At 38.3% G+C, this 14,451-nt stretch overlaps 2 protein-coding genes across 2 annotated transcripts in view; both read right to left on the bottom strand.

Moving 5' to 3' along the window:
- Positions 1-5,041: 5,041 nt before the first annotated feature.
- VCPKMT (valosin containing protein lysine methyltransferase) lies at positions 5,042-11,392 on the bottom strand. Its single transcript, XM_060096058.1, has 7 exons — positions 11,377-11,392; positions 10,737-11,199; positions 10,530-10,640; positions 10,279-10,351; positions 9,336-9,455; positions 8,277-8,381; positions 5,042-6,164 (listed from the first exon to the last, which is right to left on the bottom strand). The coding sequence occupies exons 1-7, from the start codon at positions 11,390-11,392 to the stop codon at positions 6,150-6,152; spliced, it is 903 nt and encodes a 300-aa protein (XP_059952041.1). The 3' UTR covers positions 5,042-6,149.
- Positions 11,393-11,625: 233 nt separating this feature from the next.
- The window catches only part of SOS2 (SOS Ras/Rho guanine nucleotide exchange factor 2), a 103,652-nt gene continuing 100,826 nt past the window's right edge, over positions 11,626-14,451 (bottom strand). Inside the window, exons 22-23 of the mRNA XM_060096256.1 lie at positions 14,338-14,447; positions 11,626-13,327 (exon numbers count right to left, since the gene is read on the bottom strand). Coding sequence (XP_059952239.1) covers positions 12,818-13,327; positions 14,338-14,447 — 620 coding nt within the window. The 3' untranslated portion in view covers positions 11,626-12,817. The remainder of the gene's footprint in view (positions 13,328-14,337; positions 14,448-14,451) is intronic.

Genomic DNA, 14,451 nt, shown 5'->3' with positions numbered 1-14,451 from the left:
TTTAAAATGTTTACTGTCAGTGAATCAAAAACTCTTTCAAATCCTGATGTTCCTTGAGGAAAAATTAAAACTGAAAGTCAAATATCAGTTATAGAACTGTGATATAGCCAAAGACAGAGCTTCAGTCTTTTGATGTAAAAGCTACTTACTACTCTAGTGAAGAAAGTATACTGGTTTGAAAAACTAATTGAAATTAATTAGAAGTTTCAAGTACCTCAGATGTAAGATCATGCATTATATAAAAGGTACTTTCAAGGTGAATTTAATTTTTAGAACTTTGCAATGTCTGTCTCATGGAAGATACCAATAGCAGAGAAATGGTTTATGAATTGCAATGTATGCAGCTATATGAATGACAGTCAAAACTTCAAAAGGCATATCAAAATGCAATAAAAAGATAAATCAAATACAATTTTATAAGAAAAAAATCCCTTTTCACTTACACCATTGTTACGGCCTGAATGTTTGCACTCCCCCCACTCTCCCATTCATATATTGAAACCTAGTCCCTCAGTGTGATGGTATTTGGAGGTGGGGCATTTGGGAGGCGAGTAGGTCAAGAGGGTGAAGCTCTCATAAGTGGGATTTGTGCCCTATAAAAGAGACCCCAGGGAGTCCCTTCTCCCTTCTGTCCTGTGAGGTTACAATAATACAGCTGCCCATGAGGAAGTTGGCAACTTGATCTTGCACTGCCCAGCCTCCCAGAACTGTGAGAAATAAATTTGTTAAATAAATTTGTTGTTTATAAGCCACCCAGTCTATGGTATTTTGTTATAGCAGCCCAAACAAACTAAGACAACCACATAATATCTGAAAGCAACTCATGATAGGTACATTTATTCTTTAAAATCTAATTTACTTCACCTTTAAAATGCAAGTGTGATTCCATTTCAAAATATTCTATTTTAACAACTTCCTGTCTATAAACTGTTTAAAGACAAAGTCAAGCAATGCCATCTACAGGGAACCTTAGGAACAACAGTCATACTTCTATGACCCATACTTTTCTTTAAATGAATACAATGTCTGTAGTCTGAGTTAATACTGTATGTGACATCATTTAACAAGGAAACTAGGTATGCTGTGTAAAAAGCCCTACTAACAGTCATTCTGGATTATTAATACTTCTTAAAATAATTTTAAATAACCTAACTTCACTCCCAAATTCACCAAACATATGATCCGTGGAACCTTGGTAATGAACTGTAGAAGGTTAAGATTTAAAGCTATGAGAAAATTATAAGACACTGATGAAAGAAATTAAAGGTGATACAAGTAGATGGCGAGATATACCATGCTCCTGGATTGGAAGAATCAATATTGTGAAAATGACTCTACTACCCAAAGCAATCTACAGATTCAATGCAATCCCTATCAAACTACCACTGGCATTTTTCACAGAACTAGAACAAAAAATTTCAAAATTTGTTTGGAAAAACAAAAGACCCCGGATAGCCAAAGCAATCTTGAGAACAAGAAACGGAGCTGGAGGAATCAGGCTCCCTGACTTCAGACTATACTACAAAGCTACAGTAATCAAGACAGTGTGGTACTGGCACAAAAACAGAAAGATACATCAATGGAACAGGATAGAAAGCCCAGAGATAAACCCACGCACATATGGTCAACTTATCTTTGATAAAGGAGGCAGGAATGTACAATGGAGAAAGGACAGCCTCTTCAATAAGTGGTGCGGGGAAAACTGGACAGGGACATGTAAAAGTATGAGATTAGATCATTCCCTAACACCATACACAAAAATAAGCTCAAAATGGATTAAAGACCTAAATGTAAGGCCAGAAACTATCAAACTCTTAGAGGAAAACATAGACAGAACACTCTATGACATAAATCACAGCAAGATCCTTTTGGACCCACCTCCTAGAGAAATGGAAATAAAAACAAAGATTAACAAATGGGACCTAATGAAACTTCAAAGCTTTGGCACAGCAAAGGAAACCATAAACAAGACCAAAAGACAACCCTCAGAATGGGAGATAATATTTGCAAATGAAGCAACTGACAAAGGATTAATCTCCAAACTTTATAAGCAGCTCATGCAGCTCAATAGCAAAAAAACAAACAACCCAATCCAAAAATGGGCAGAAGACTTAAATAGGCATTTCTCCAAAGAAGATATACAGACTGCCAATAAACACATGAAAGAATGCTCAACATCATTAATCATTAGAGAAATGCAAATCAAAACTACAATGAGATATCATCTCACAACAGTCAGAATGGCCAGCATCAAGAAATCTAGAAACAATAAATGCTGGAGAGGGTGTGGAGAAAAGGGAACATTCTTGCACTGCTGGTGGGAATGTGAATTGGTACAGCCTCTATGGAGAACAGTATGGAGGTTCCTTAAAAAACTAAAAATAGAACTACCATATGACCCAGCAATCCCACTACTAGGCATATACCCTGAGAAAACCATAATTCAAAAAGAGACATGTACCAAAATGTTCATTGCAGCTCTATTCACAATAGCCCGGAGATGGAAACAACCCAAGTGTCCATCATTGGATGAATGGATAAAGAAGATATGGCACATATATACAATGGAATATTACTCAGCCATAAAAAGAAACGGAACTGAGCTATTTGTAATGAGGTGGATAGACCCAGAGTCTGTCATACAGAGTGAAGTCAGTCAGAAAGAGAAAGACAAATACCGTATGCTAACACATATATATGGAATTTAAGAAAAAAAAATGTCATGAAGAACTTAGGGGTAAAACAGGAATAGAGACACAGACCTACTGGGGGTGGGCTTGGGGATATGGGGAGGGGGGGCTGTGACTGGGCGGGGGAGAGGCATGGACGTGTATACACTACCTGGCACGGGGTGGATGGATGGTGGGGGGTGGCCGCGTGGCGCGAGGGGATCGGCTTGGTGCTTTGTGGCCGCCTGGAGGGGTGGGATGGGGAGGGTGGGAGGGAGGGAGACGCAGGAGGGAGGGGATGTGGGAACAGATGTATATGTATGACTGATTCACTTTGTTGTAAAGCAGAGACTAATTAAAAAAAAAAGGAAAAAACGATTTAAATCTATGTAAACTTAAAAGACTTCAAAGTTATAATTGATAATAGTCACTGGAGGCTACACCTGTAACAATTTTCTTTTCCCAGCTCTTGAATTCCCCCTTACTCTTGAGTAGCATCACTTTTACCCTCTCGGCCAGATTCTCTAAATTTTCAGATATTTAGTTTCTAAAACTCAGCCCTGTTTATTTTAAAACCTATTTCATAGAAAATGCCACATCGGATTCAAAGCTCTTTCCCTCCCTTTAAAGTATAGACCCACTTTAATCACAGATGGTTTTTATACTTCTCTTTCCTTTTCTTTGCTCTCTTCTTGGGAGGTAGATGCTAGAAGAGGTTTCTTTATTGCAGTAGTTCTCAATTTAGGCTAAACATTAAAACCATCCAGAGCCCTTCACCAAAAACACCATGCCTCTGGTTTAACTGGACTGGGAAGGGACCTGGACATGGTTTGCTTGCTTTTAGTTTTCCATGTACAGCTAGTTTGAGAAGCACTGTCTTACTGGGGGGTGGCTTTCTAATAGGCCATCACTGCACTGTGGTAAGTGGCTTATGGGTTTCATTGTTCACAGCGGCAACCCCCACTCGCCTGGAAGACCAGAGGCCCACTCCTGAGCAGTTCCTCCTGGCCCTGGCAGTCCACTGAGATTTCAAAGTTGCCTATATTCTGGCTGACCCCCAGACAGTGGCATCACACCTCACTCATCTGCTGCACCGCCTGCCTTTTAACCTCCCCATGTTGCTGCAGTAGTCCTCAGGCCAGCACGATCCATCTCTAATGCCTCTCTGCCTGACAGGCCCCACAGTGCCTCTCCAATTCCATTCCCATGCTCTGGGATTAAACAGATGTGTTCATCTGCTGTGTAAAGACAAACCAAACCAGGTGGAAAAGGTGTTGGTCTCCCCTTCTTGGAGGCATCCTGGGTCTTGAATTATTCCCTCAGGTCTCCCTCCTGTGGTCTCTGAGTACAGATGCACTCTGTTCCCTCCCTCATGAGAGCTCAAAGGACTAAATCCCTTTCCCCAACACTGCACTTCTCCAAAAGAAGACCTCTCCCAGGCCTCCCCAGGTGTCTGTGGGATGGTGGTTAGTGATAGCACGTGTTATCTGATCTGGCACCCCTCAGTAAGCCCTGCAGTGCTTACTGGTCCTAATCACCGTGGTTCTCTGATACTAGAATGTGGGGATTAGCACCTTTTAACCTCTGCTTTGGCCTTATTCCAGAATAAGATAATAAAACTCACTTGACTTTCTGTTACAAATTACTTAATTCTGTAGTCAGTACCATTAGGTCAGTTCCCCAGAAACAGATGACAATGAATGTATGCAAGTGACTTATTAAGGAGGTGATAAGTAAGGGAGTGGGACTAGGACATGAAAGAAGAGGAAGCACACACAAGCAAGGGTGTGATTCTGGCTAAGTTGCAAAGAGGCTGACTTCAGCCCAACCCCTCCAGGAAGTTTTGGTGTATGGTCACCTGTCTGAGGTAAAGGAGCTGGGCTTTCATTACAGGACTGTCAAGGGCACTTCAGGCAAGACCCACAGTGACTCTTTTTAGAAGTACAGTGAAAACGGGAGGAAGGTGAAAGGTATCTGAGGAATCTGGATGGACTACTATTGCTGGTCAATGTTAAACTAATTTCTACCAGGTTCTATAATGTTATGAAATAAGCCAGAAAGTGTCGTTTGTTCTAAGACTTCACTAGTAGTACCTGGTATTATTTGTAACTAAAAAAGTATCATATACTTAGGTTACACTAACTGCTTAGTAAGCTGCTTAATGAAATGCTAAGAGCAGTTTGAAAAAAAAAAAAAAAACTAGCAGAACAAACATTAAAGATTGAAGCAAGCCTGAAGGAAAAAACTGTTCTCTTGATGTCAGTCTTTAATTTCTCTAGGGCTGCTTTTGCTCTTTCTGGAAACCAGTCACCGTCTTTAAATGTTCATTTTCTCAAAAGCTATTGCTGAAACATTCTCAAAGTCACAGGATCTCATAAACAATGTTTATTTTAACATAAAAATTGTGCCACCTAGCACCAATGCTTGTAAGTACCAGAATTCCATCTGGTTACCATTACACTTTGGAACCATGCGACTGAAGTCCTGATAGATCAGTCTGTGAACAGATGATTCTCATGAGAACATAAAACAGAGACCACATAGAATCAAAATCATTTGACAAATGTATACAGAACTACATTTGTAGTCATTTAAATACTTTTCTCTGTTTCATATAAACAAGTTAACACCAGTGACTTCAGCCGCATTTTCCTGGAAGCTATACATGAGGAAAAGTGCAAGAGCCACATAAATGCAAGAGCCTGAAGCTGGACTTTTTATTTTCACTCCATTCTCAAATAAACAATTTTGTAAAGATACCTTTTCCTCCCTCCCAATCTCCCTATATCTTACTTTCATCGTTATCAACTGACTATGGTATAATCTACTATCTAACTCACATAGTAAATTATACTGTAGTCAGTATGGTGAAGGAAAAGCATAGAACTTGGCCACAAAACAGTATTTTCATTTTTTTTCTTAAAGTAAAAGAACACAAGTATTAAAGTTATCTTAAAAGCAATGAAGTGGAAGATACTTAACGATAAAAACCACTGCATAAATACGTTAAAATAAAAACCTTCTTTTAAATTTATCTTGAAGACAAACTAAAATTTATTGATTTGAATTTAAACATTATTAAATAGTAACTGATATCTCTCTTTAGAAACCAGATCAACTTATCTCTAGTTTCCTGAAAATACGCCAAGTCAACCATGCTACTTCACTATTTTTGGCAGACTTTAGGCTAACCTCAGTACCTATTTTTATTTGAGGAGTGACTGAAACATGTTTCTTTTAAGCAGAACTTGATGCCGAGCTAAAAGTAAACTAAGTTGGATTTCAGGCCCATTGGCAGGTAGGCAGTCAGTCAATCATTTTTCGTACTGCAGGCAGCCCGTGGTGGTTGTCTATATATCGGATCCCTAAGGACATGCTGGAAAAATCTGTGAACACAATCTTCCCATGCTGTATTCACATGCTCCATTCACAATGTCAGCTTACCCACGTTGTTAGAGGCTTGGGTAAGATGACTAGATTTCATGACGGAAATTTCTATAAGAAAAAAATGGAAACCTTGAAACACTGATTTCTTATCATAAATTAAGTATTTACCGGGTACTTAATACTAGATGATATTCCTAGTAATGGCTAATGTAATTCAAATGAACAGCCATGCATAATATTTAGAGATGGTCTTTGCTGATGCCCAAAGTACAAGCAACCAAAGAAAAAACAGATACATTGGACATCATCAAAATTGAAAACCTCTGTGCTTCAAAGGACATACTATCAAGAAAATGAAAGGACAACCCACAGAATGGGAGAAAGTATTTGGAAGTCATATATCTGGTAAGGGTCTAGTATCCAGGATATATAAAGAATGTTTACAACCCAACAGTGAAAAGTCAACTCAATTTTAAAATAGGCAAAGGATTTCTATAAAGATGTACAAAAGGTCAGTAAAAAAAAGACACTCAACATCATTAGTCATTAGGGAAATAAAACCCACTTCATACCTACTAAGATAACTACAATAAAAAAGATAGACAACAATAACTATTAGTGAGGATGTGGAGAAACTGCGACCTGCAGACATTGCTGGTGAGAAAGGAAAATGGTACAGTAGCTTTGGAACAGTTTGGGAAGTCCTCAAAAAGTTAAATGTAGAGTTTCTGTATGACCTAGCAATTCTACTCTGGGTATACATACACTGGAGAGATTTGAAACATGTGCTACACAAAAATTCTTACATGAATATTCACAGAAGCATTATTCCTTAGAGCCAAAAAGTGGCAACAACAGAAATGCCCATCAACTGATGAATGGATGGATAAGATGTGGTAATATCTATGCAAAGAAATATTATTCAACTATAAAACACGGATGCACCTTGAAAACACTGCAGAATGAAAGAAGCCAGACACAGGAAGCCACATAATGTGTGATTCCATCTGTATGAAATGTTCAGAATAGGCAAATCCACAGAGATACAGATTGGTGGTTGTCAGGGGCTGGGGGAGGCAGGAAAAAGAAGTAACTGCTAACAGGTATGAGGTTTCTTTTTGGGGTGATGAAAATGTTTAAAAAGTGGTGATGGTTGTCCAATTCTGTGAATATACTAAAAATCGCTGAAGTGTAAACTCTGAAAGGGTAAACTTTATAGTATGTAAGTTATATCAAGTTAAAGAAACAAATGATTCTCTGAAGAAACAAAAAGCCTTCATATTTAGGAAACACAAAATCTTTATGCCTTAAAAAAAAATCTACTTTTAAAATTATACAACAGCTTCAGCTAAAACTGGATCCCTTAAGGTATAAAACATTTTAAATTTATCTTTTTGTCTCTAGCGCCATGCCACATAATAACTGATCTGAATGACTAATCTTACTGCTCTTCTTTCCTTATAGTCTCAACACCTAGTCCTGACTCCAAAAATTACACATTATTTGCTTTTGGCTAGAATTCACATAATCAGAAAACTTCATCGAAATTCAAACGAAAGATAATAGAAACAAATGGAACTAAGTAAATTTAGCACTCTCAATTCATAAAACTGATCTTGCCCCTGCCTTATACCAGTCACATATATAGAAGGTGCTGGAGTACAAAAATGGATGAGATACAATTCTTCCTTTCTACAGGTTCAAATTCTAGGCATCGGAGAGGCAATGTGCATAAAATGTAATTAGTGTAACAGGTAAAGGAAGCAACCAAAAAGGGGAACATATATAAATTCTACTTAACTGAATGCATTTTTCTTTATTGGACAGATCTGCCTTTTTGTAGTTTACTTGGACCATTAAAAAACATATGAATGGTTGGAGAGAGTTCACGAAGGACAGAACTGGCATTTTAAAACCTCTAACAGATAACAGAAATTTATAAATAGTTAAGTTCCTTGTCTGAGGTAATGCCCAGTTATAAAGCTATATAATTTACAGCTAGAAAAGACCTTTACAAAAGAGGCCTGCCTTATTTTAGAGGAAAAACCTGAGGCCAGGTAGGTTAGGCAATCTTAACACTGAGAGTTAGTGCCCGAGTCCAGTGAATCATCAAAGCTGTTTCCCCACATGAAAATTAACATCTACATCACACACGAGCTCAGAGACAGTGTCCAGCTAATGAAATCGCTTCAGAGGATGAAAAGCCAAATACGTATTTACCGATTTTTTCTTTCTGATGTATAAAATGTGAATATCTTCACTTCGATATTCTTCATCATGTTTTTCCAAAGGAATTTTCTCAAAGTCAAAGTCTAGTTGAAGAAGCTATAAATTTAAAAAAGATATACTTTACAGTTAATAATATGAACTATGCTGTGGTGACAGAAATCAGAATGGTGGTTACCTTTGGAGTACTGACTGGGGAGGGGCACATGAAAAACTCAGCTAGGCACTTGATACGTGTGCATTTTACATGTTTTAACTCAACTGAAATTGATTAATAAAATAAAATTTTCAATTATACATTATTTCAAAAGTTCATTAACGTTCTTCATATTTAAGAAAAACATAAAATTAAAAAACCATTTCATCATATATCTGAGGCAGAGTCATGAAGAGTCACTTTACCCAAAGTAACCCTTTCAGAGGATAAAACTGCAGGGCTATACAGATGTACCCTTATGAGGAGTCACTTGTAATGTGGTGGATTTTTGCCCATAAAGAGGGCTTGGGTGACCACTGGAGGAAGATGGGTGAAAGATAAATGGGATTCTATGTACTACTTCCGCAAATTCCTGTGGGTCTTTACTTCTTTCAAAAGAAAAGAAAAACCTCGAAATAGGTAGGATCCACTGGTCAAAGCTATCATAAAAATACAGTGGAAAACACTAAAATAAAAAGATACCACATGTCATGTTTCTATGATGTAATCTCCAAAAATAATACACACATCATTAACATGTTCCTAAAAGCCAGCAACATGTTTAATAAAGAAACGCTGAAAACCTCAGGAAAGAGAAGAGTGTCACATTATTACTTTACATTGTTTTACAGATCGACAAATTAGAAAAGAAAAATAAATAATCAGAAAAGATGAAAAAGGCGGTAGGGAGGGAGGCTGGCGGTTATTAGAATGGTGTGCTATGAAGGATCCTCTCCTTGGGTTCATACAAGCAGAATGTTTTCCCTACTCAAAATTACAATACACTTTAACACAAAGTCACATATAGCCTCTCTGAAGGGTAATCACTACAAATACAGATCTAGTAGAGTACTCACCTCAAAATATTTTTTCTCGATTTCTGGATTTTTTCCCATTGTTCGTTGTTCATAACAACATATAATACAAGTCTCAGATCCACTGAGATCTTTTAGGGTTTTCAACAGTGGCTCCAAAGACTGTTCAAAAAGGAATATGATTTTTATGACTTTTAAAAATTTATACGTTTACTATAAAAGGGAGTAGGGGAGGTGGAGGGGGTAATTATAACTTCCCTACAATTCATCCATCTTTGAATCAATCCAAACAAGTAAACGTAGTTACAGCTCTGTAACTGATGTTTAGTAAAGTCTTCTTAACTAATCAACCATCATATTAATTTCGGTTTCCAGAGAAAGGATTCAAGTGACTGCATTTTGGAGTCCCCATGGGTAAACAAATGGAATTGACTGCACTCTTAAAGTTTAATGTAATCTAATTTAACTTGGGATTTAAACAATCAACAATTTACCTACAAAAGCAAGTCCAACCCTAACTAGAACATAAGTTGGTTCAGTGTTCATTACACAAACTGATATTCTAAAAAAATCATTATATAAATATAATAAATCTTGCCACAGAACAATGAATTCTTTACGATGCAACTTAATTATTAATGTCATGATTAACACATTCACTAGGAATAACTAAAAAAAAAAAAAAGAAGAAACCTTAGTCTTTTACAGGAGATCCAAATGGCAAAATCCTTTAAAAATTTTACAGACACCTCTCGCAAAATGCACATAACACTTTTCTCAATATGCTTCATGAGCCTCTATGTTAATCATGAGTGTATATATATGTAGTTCCTGGTGACCTTTATTTTCTCTTTACTGTGTCATCAACTATGGAACAAATATCCTGCATTCAGAGATGTTAAAATGAGAAGAAGTGCGTGCTTTAGAATCCACCAAATACGGTTTAAATCTTTGAAAGGAATAGCCTTCAGTATTAAATACTCACCTCTTCATAGTATATGCAGTCGGCCATCAGGATGTAGTCTGGAGGAGAAGGAAAGTCTTCTATTTCTTCCCCCCTTAAAAATGTCAACCAATATTTTAAACTGTTGTTTCACTAATTTAAAATATTCCTGTTTTACCTGTTTTACAAACAAGACCCAGAAAGTCCCCTTCGTATTAACCATGCTTTTAGTGTAACACAATTTAAAGCAAACTACAAAGTTATCTTAAAACAAGCTGAAAGGCCATACAAACCATTTCAGTACCTTGGCTTGAACAGAACCAGTGACAAGATGCTTGTTCATATTAATATTCATCTTCAGCAAGTCTTGCAATTCCTCTAGGTCGGTGACTATGACATCTGCCCTATAAAATAACGTTGACTGAGGTGTAGGCACAAGGATAGGATGCCAGTAACCGGCGTTTCCTGAAAAGCGGCGTCCCCTCCCGCCAAGCTCTTACCCGAGGGTAGCAGCCATGAGCCCCACGGCTCCGGTGCCAGAGCCCAGCTCCAGCACCGACCGCCGGCTCAGCGCGTGGGCCCCATTGCCGGAAAACCCAGGCGTTTCCAGGTATTTAGAAAGGACGATGGCAGCGTCCCAAACAACGCAACCCACGCCGCCGGAGCCGTACTGCTGTAGTCGTAACACCGTGCCATCTCGCTTCTCCAAAACTCGCACAAAGTTCCGCAGTTGGTCCTCCCCGGAGGACTCCAGAAGAGCCGCCATCGCCGCCCGGCAACACCGAGTGTCGAGCGCAGTGACGTCACACCCACACGACCGCCCCGGGCCCCGCCTTGCAAGGGGCCCAGCGCCTCCAGGAGGCGGAGTTGGCGCCATAGCGCGTGCGCGAAGGCACAAAGACCGGAAGGGGGCGTTCCACCGGCGTAGCCCGGCCGCAGGCCAAGGATTCCCCTCATTCTCCCCTAAATTACAAGTCTGCCTCAACGAACGGGCAGTTTAAATTACTTTTCCGGACAAAGCCAACCTGAGTGTTTTTATCTAGTTGGAGGTTGATTCACACTGGGTTTTTTTTTGTTTTTTATTACTGGCCTTAAGGCAGCTTCCAAGATCCTATCAAGGATGGCTATAATCCTGCTTACAGAGAATTCCTAACATGCTCCTAATTTTTCATCTGAATGCGTAAAAATGGTTGCAAGAAGCTTGTGACTGCGTTTAACGGTGAAGGCAAAGTTATCCCTCTGAAGTTTACATCACTTAAATTCTTTGGGATTATAGAACTTAAATTGCACAAATTATTGAAAATGTGTGTATATATTACTTCTACAGAACTCAACAATCTTACCCCCTTGTTCCTTATAATGAAAACACATATTTTAAACGTCTTTTAAAAATTAAGACCGGGGTGATTTATTAATCTTGTTAGGAACTCTGATACAAAGCACAGTAAAAGGCCACAGACCAGTAAATAAACAATGTGGCTTTGGGCTACTTTACAACTGCTGCTACGGCACTAAGAGGAAAACACGCTTTTTCATCACTTAGAACGAAGGAATACAAATGGCAAATAAAAGTTTTAATCACATCTCTGATTAAAAAGTTTAATAAAGCTTTAAGTGTCTGCTGGTTTAAATATTACCAATCTAAAAAAATACTTTAAAAATTTTAAGTTAACACGAGATTTATAGAGAAAGTTACTTGGTTTTGAAGGCAATGCAGTTGGTTCCTATGCCATAAGAAACTTATCCTCCGGCTTTATGAATTAGTAAAGTAGCAGACTGTATTATAGGCCTTGAGTCACATAAATTTATATAGGTTATTAGCATTATCTTTAAATGTACAATATAAACAAAACTGTACATGTATGGCATATTAACTTTGTTTTCCAAAACAATAGGCAACTCGTTAGCTAAAGACACCATAGTCTGCAAAAACAAAAAGGCACATCTGTATAAGATATATGCCCTTTTTTCCTCTATGATCGGGTTAGGTAGTCTGTTTACATTTCGACAAAACAAAAAACAGTGCATTCTATTATTTTCGTTCTATTTTTCACTTTTGTCTTCAGCAGCAAATTCTGGCTTTTAAGACATGGCATTAAAGAGTTTAAGAACAGTGGGTGTTATTCACGATCTTCCTAAATGTAAAAACTAGAAGATGGTCAAAGAGGCTTAAAAATCAGTATCACCACACACCCCCATATGTGTATAAATTCACTGCCTTAAAAAGTCATCTGTTACTCAAATTTGAAAAATTCCACAAATGCACTATCCCCCTTCAGTGCAATCAATGTCACTTTAAACCATATTTTAGCAGAGTCTACAGTGCAAATATAAATTCTTTATACTGGCCTTTGGGCAGCACTGAGGATCCAAGACAAGGCAATGCTACTGATCACCTGAGGATAATGGTAAAGGACTTCTGTATTTTTATTTTTCCAATTTTTAAAAGCTTATTTGATCAGTAGCATTTTTGTAAGAGCATTATTTTTAAAAAGTACTAAAATACTATGCCTTTTTTGAATAAATTAAAAAAAAACTTTACAAATACCATTCCAGTGTCAATGACTACATATGGCTAGGGTCATTGAGGAGTTTCTGCATTTTCTAGCAAAGGCAGTCTATACAATGGGGGGTGCGAAAGCTCCCTTTTGTAAGTCTTTGGTGGCAGTTTTGGTAGGTGAGGGCTTGAATTCTGCCTTGGTGGAACAGGGGGAGCTTGAGGATGAGCAAGATTATTCTGACTAGAACTGAGCACGTAGCATCGACGTGGTACCCTTGGAGAGGGTGTGCTAGGAGGAGTGTTTGGAGAATTTGGACACGTACTAATGTCTCTGAACCAGTCTGGATCTCTGTGAAGATGTCCCAGTGGAGGTGGCTGAAGAGTAAACGGACAGTTTATAAAGTGTTCTGGAGGCCGAAGGGGAACTGGTGGAGGGGTATCGGGAAGAGGATCTCTCGGCGGCGGCGGTGGTGGACTATGCAGAGGCCCGTCAAATGCACCAGTAGGAGCAGGAACTCTGGGTTTTACCTTTGGAGGAGGAGGCTGTCTTGGCGGAATAGCAGGGGGGTCATCATCAGATTTCATAGTTCCCTCAAAAACAAAAAGATTAAATTATACCTCTGTTCTCCTGAAAAATCTGTAAGAAAAAGTTCTAAAAAGACTAAAGAATTCTTATGTGTTAAGTTAAATCCAGAGCCTCAAAACAGGTTAATCTGGTTTAATGATCAGATTTATGAGTAAATTACTCCCAGTTTCACTCAGGGCTCAGTTTAATATTTTGATATATGAGACGTTTTAATTGAGATCTTATAAAGCCTCAGATTATCTTGCTTTATATATACAGTTTATAAATGTATGGTTTTATTTATAATAATGGGCAAGTGAGTAAAAAGAATATATAGCTTTGTAAACATGAAAGGACACGAAAGCACAAGAGGACTTAATATCCAGCTTCTGCTTTTTGGCCATTTACTTCTACTATCCCCAGTGACGCTCAGTGGCCGTTCTCAAGGTGTGATCCAGGGATCAGCAACATCAACACTAGTAGGGAACTTGTTAGAAATGCAAATTCGTGGGCCTCACCCCAGACCTACTGAATCAGAAACTCCCGCCATCTGGTTTTAACAAGCCTTCCAGGTGCTTCTGATGCAACCTAAAGTTTGAGAAGCACCAGTTGAAAGTTTGGAGAATGGTTTCAATACTACAGTTCTTTCAATCTCCACCAGAAATAAAAGTACGTCTTCTGAGCATCTGTGAATCTGCCCAGCCTCTTTTTTTAGAAAAATTATTATGAGGACTAAACAATTATTTAAGGTATTTTCTAAATATAACAACCGAAATATTTAAAAAACATAATGGGTGACCAAATTGTAACTGAGAGACTCTTTATAAGAACAAGCACTATTTTGAAGATTCACAACTTTGAATAAGTTGAGGCAAACCTAAGTCCTGTTGACTACCTTGGAATTTGATTTTTTGTTTTTGCTTTTTGGCCACAAGGTGCAGCATGCAGGATCTATAGTTCCCTAACCAAGGATGGAACCTGTGCCCCTGCAGTGGAAGCCCGCAGCTAACCACTGGACCACCAGGGAATTCCTTACCTTGGAATTTGAAGCATCATGATCAAATTTTTTTCGAGGAGGAAGTGGAGGAGGAATCAGTGGCTCTTCACTTAGTTTATGTAAACTACCACATGAACTAAAGAAAGACTCTGG

This window comes from Mesoplodon densirostris, chromosome 4, assembly GCF_025265405.1.
Source record: "Mesoplodon densirostris isolate mMesDen1 chromosome 4, mMesDen1 primary haplotype, whole genome shotgun sequence".
Taxonomy (NCBI): Eukaryota; Metazoa; Chordata; class Mammalia; order Artiodactyla; family Ziphiidae; genus Mesoplodon; species Mesoplodon densirostris.
This window is presented reverse-complemented; position numbering and strand designations above follow the sequence as displayed.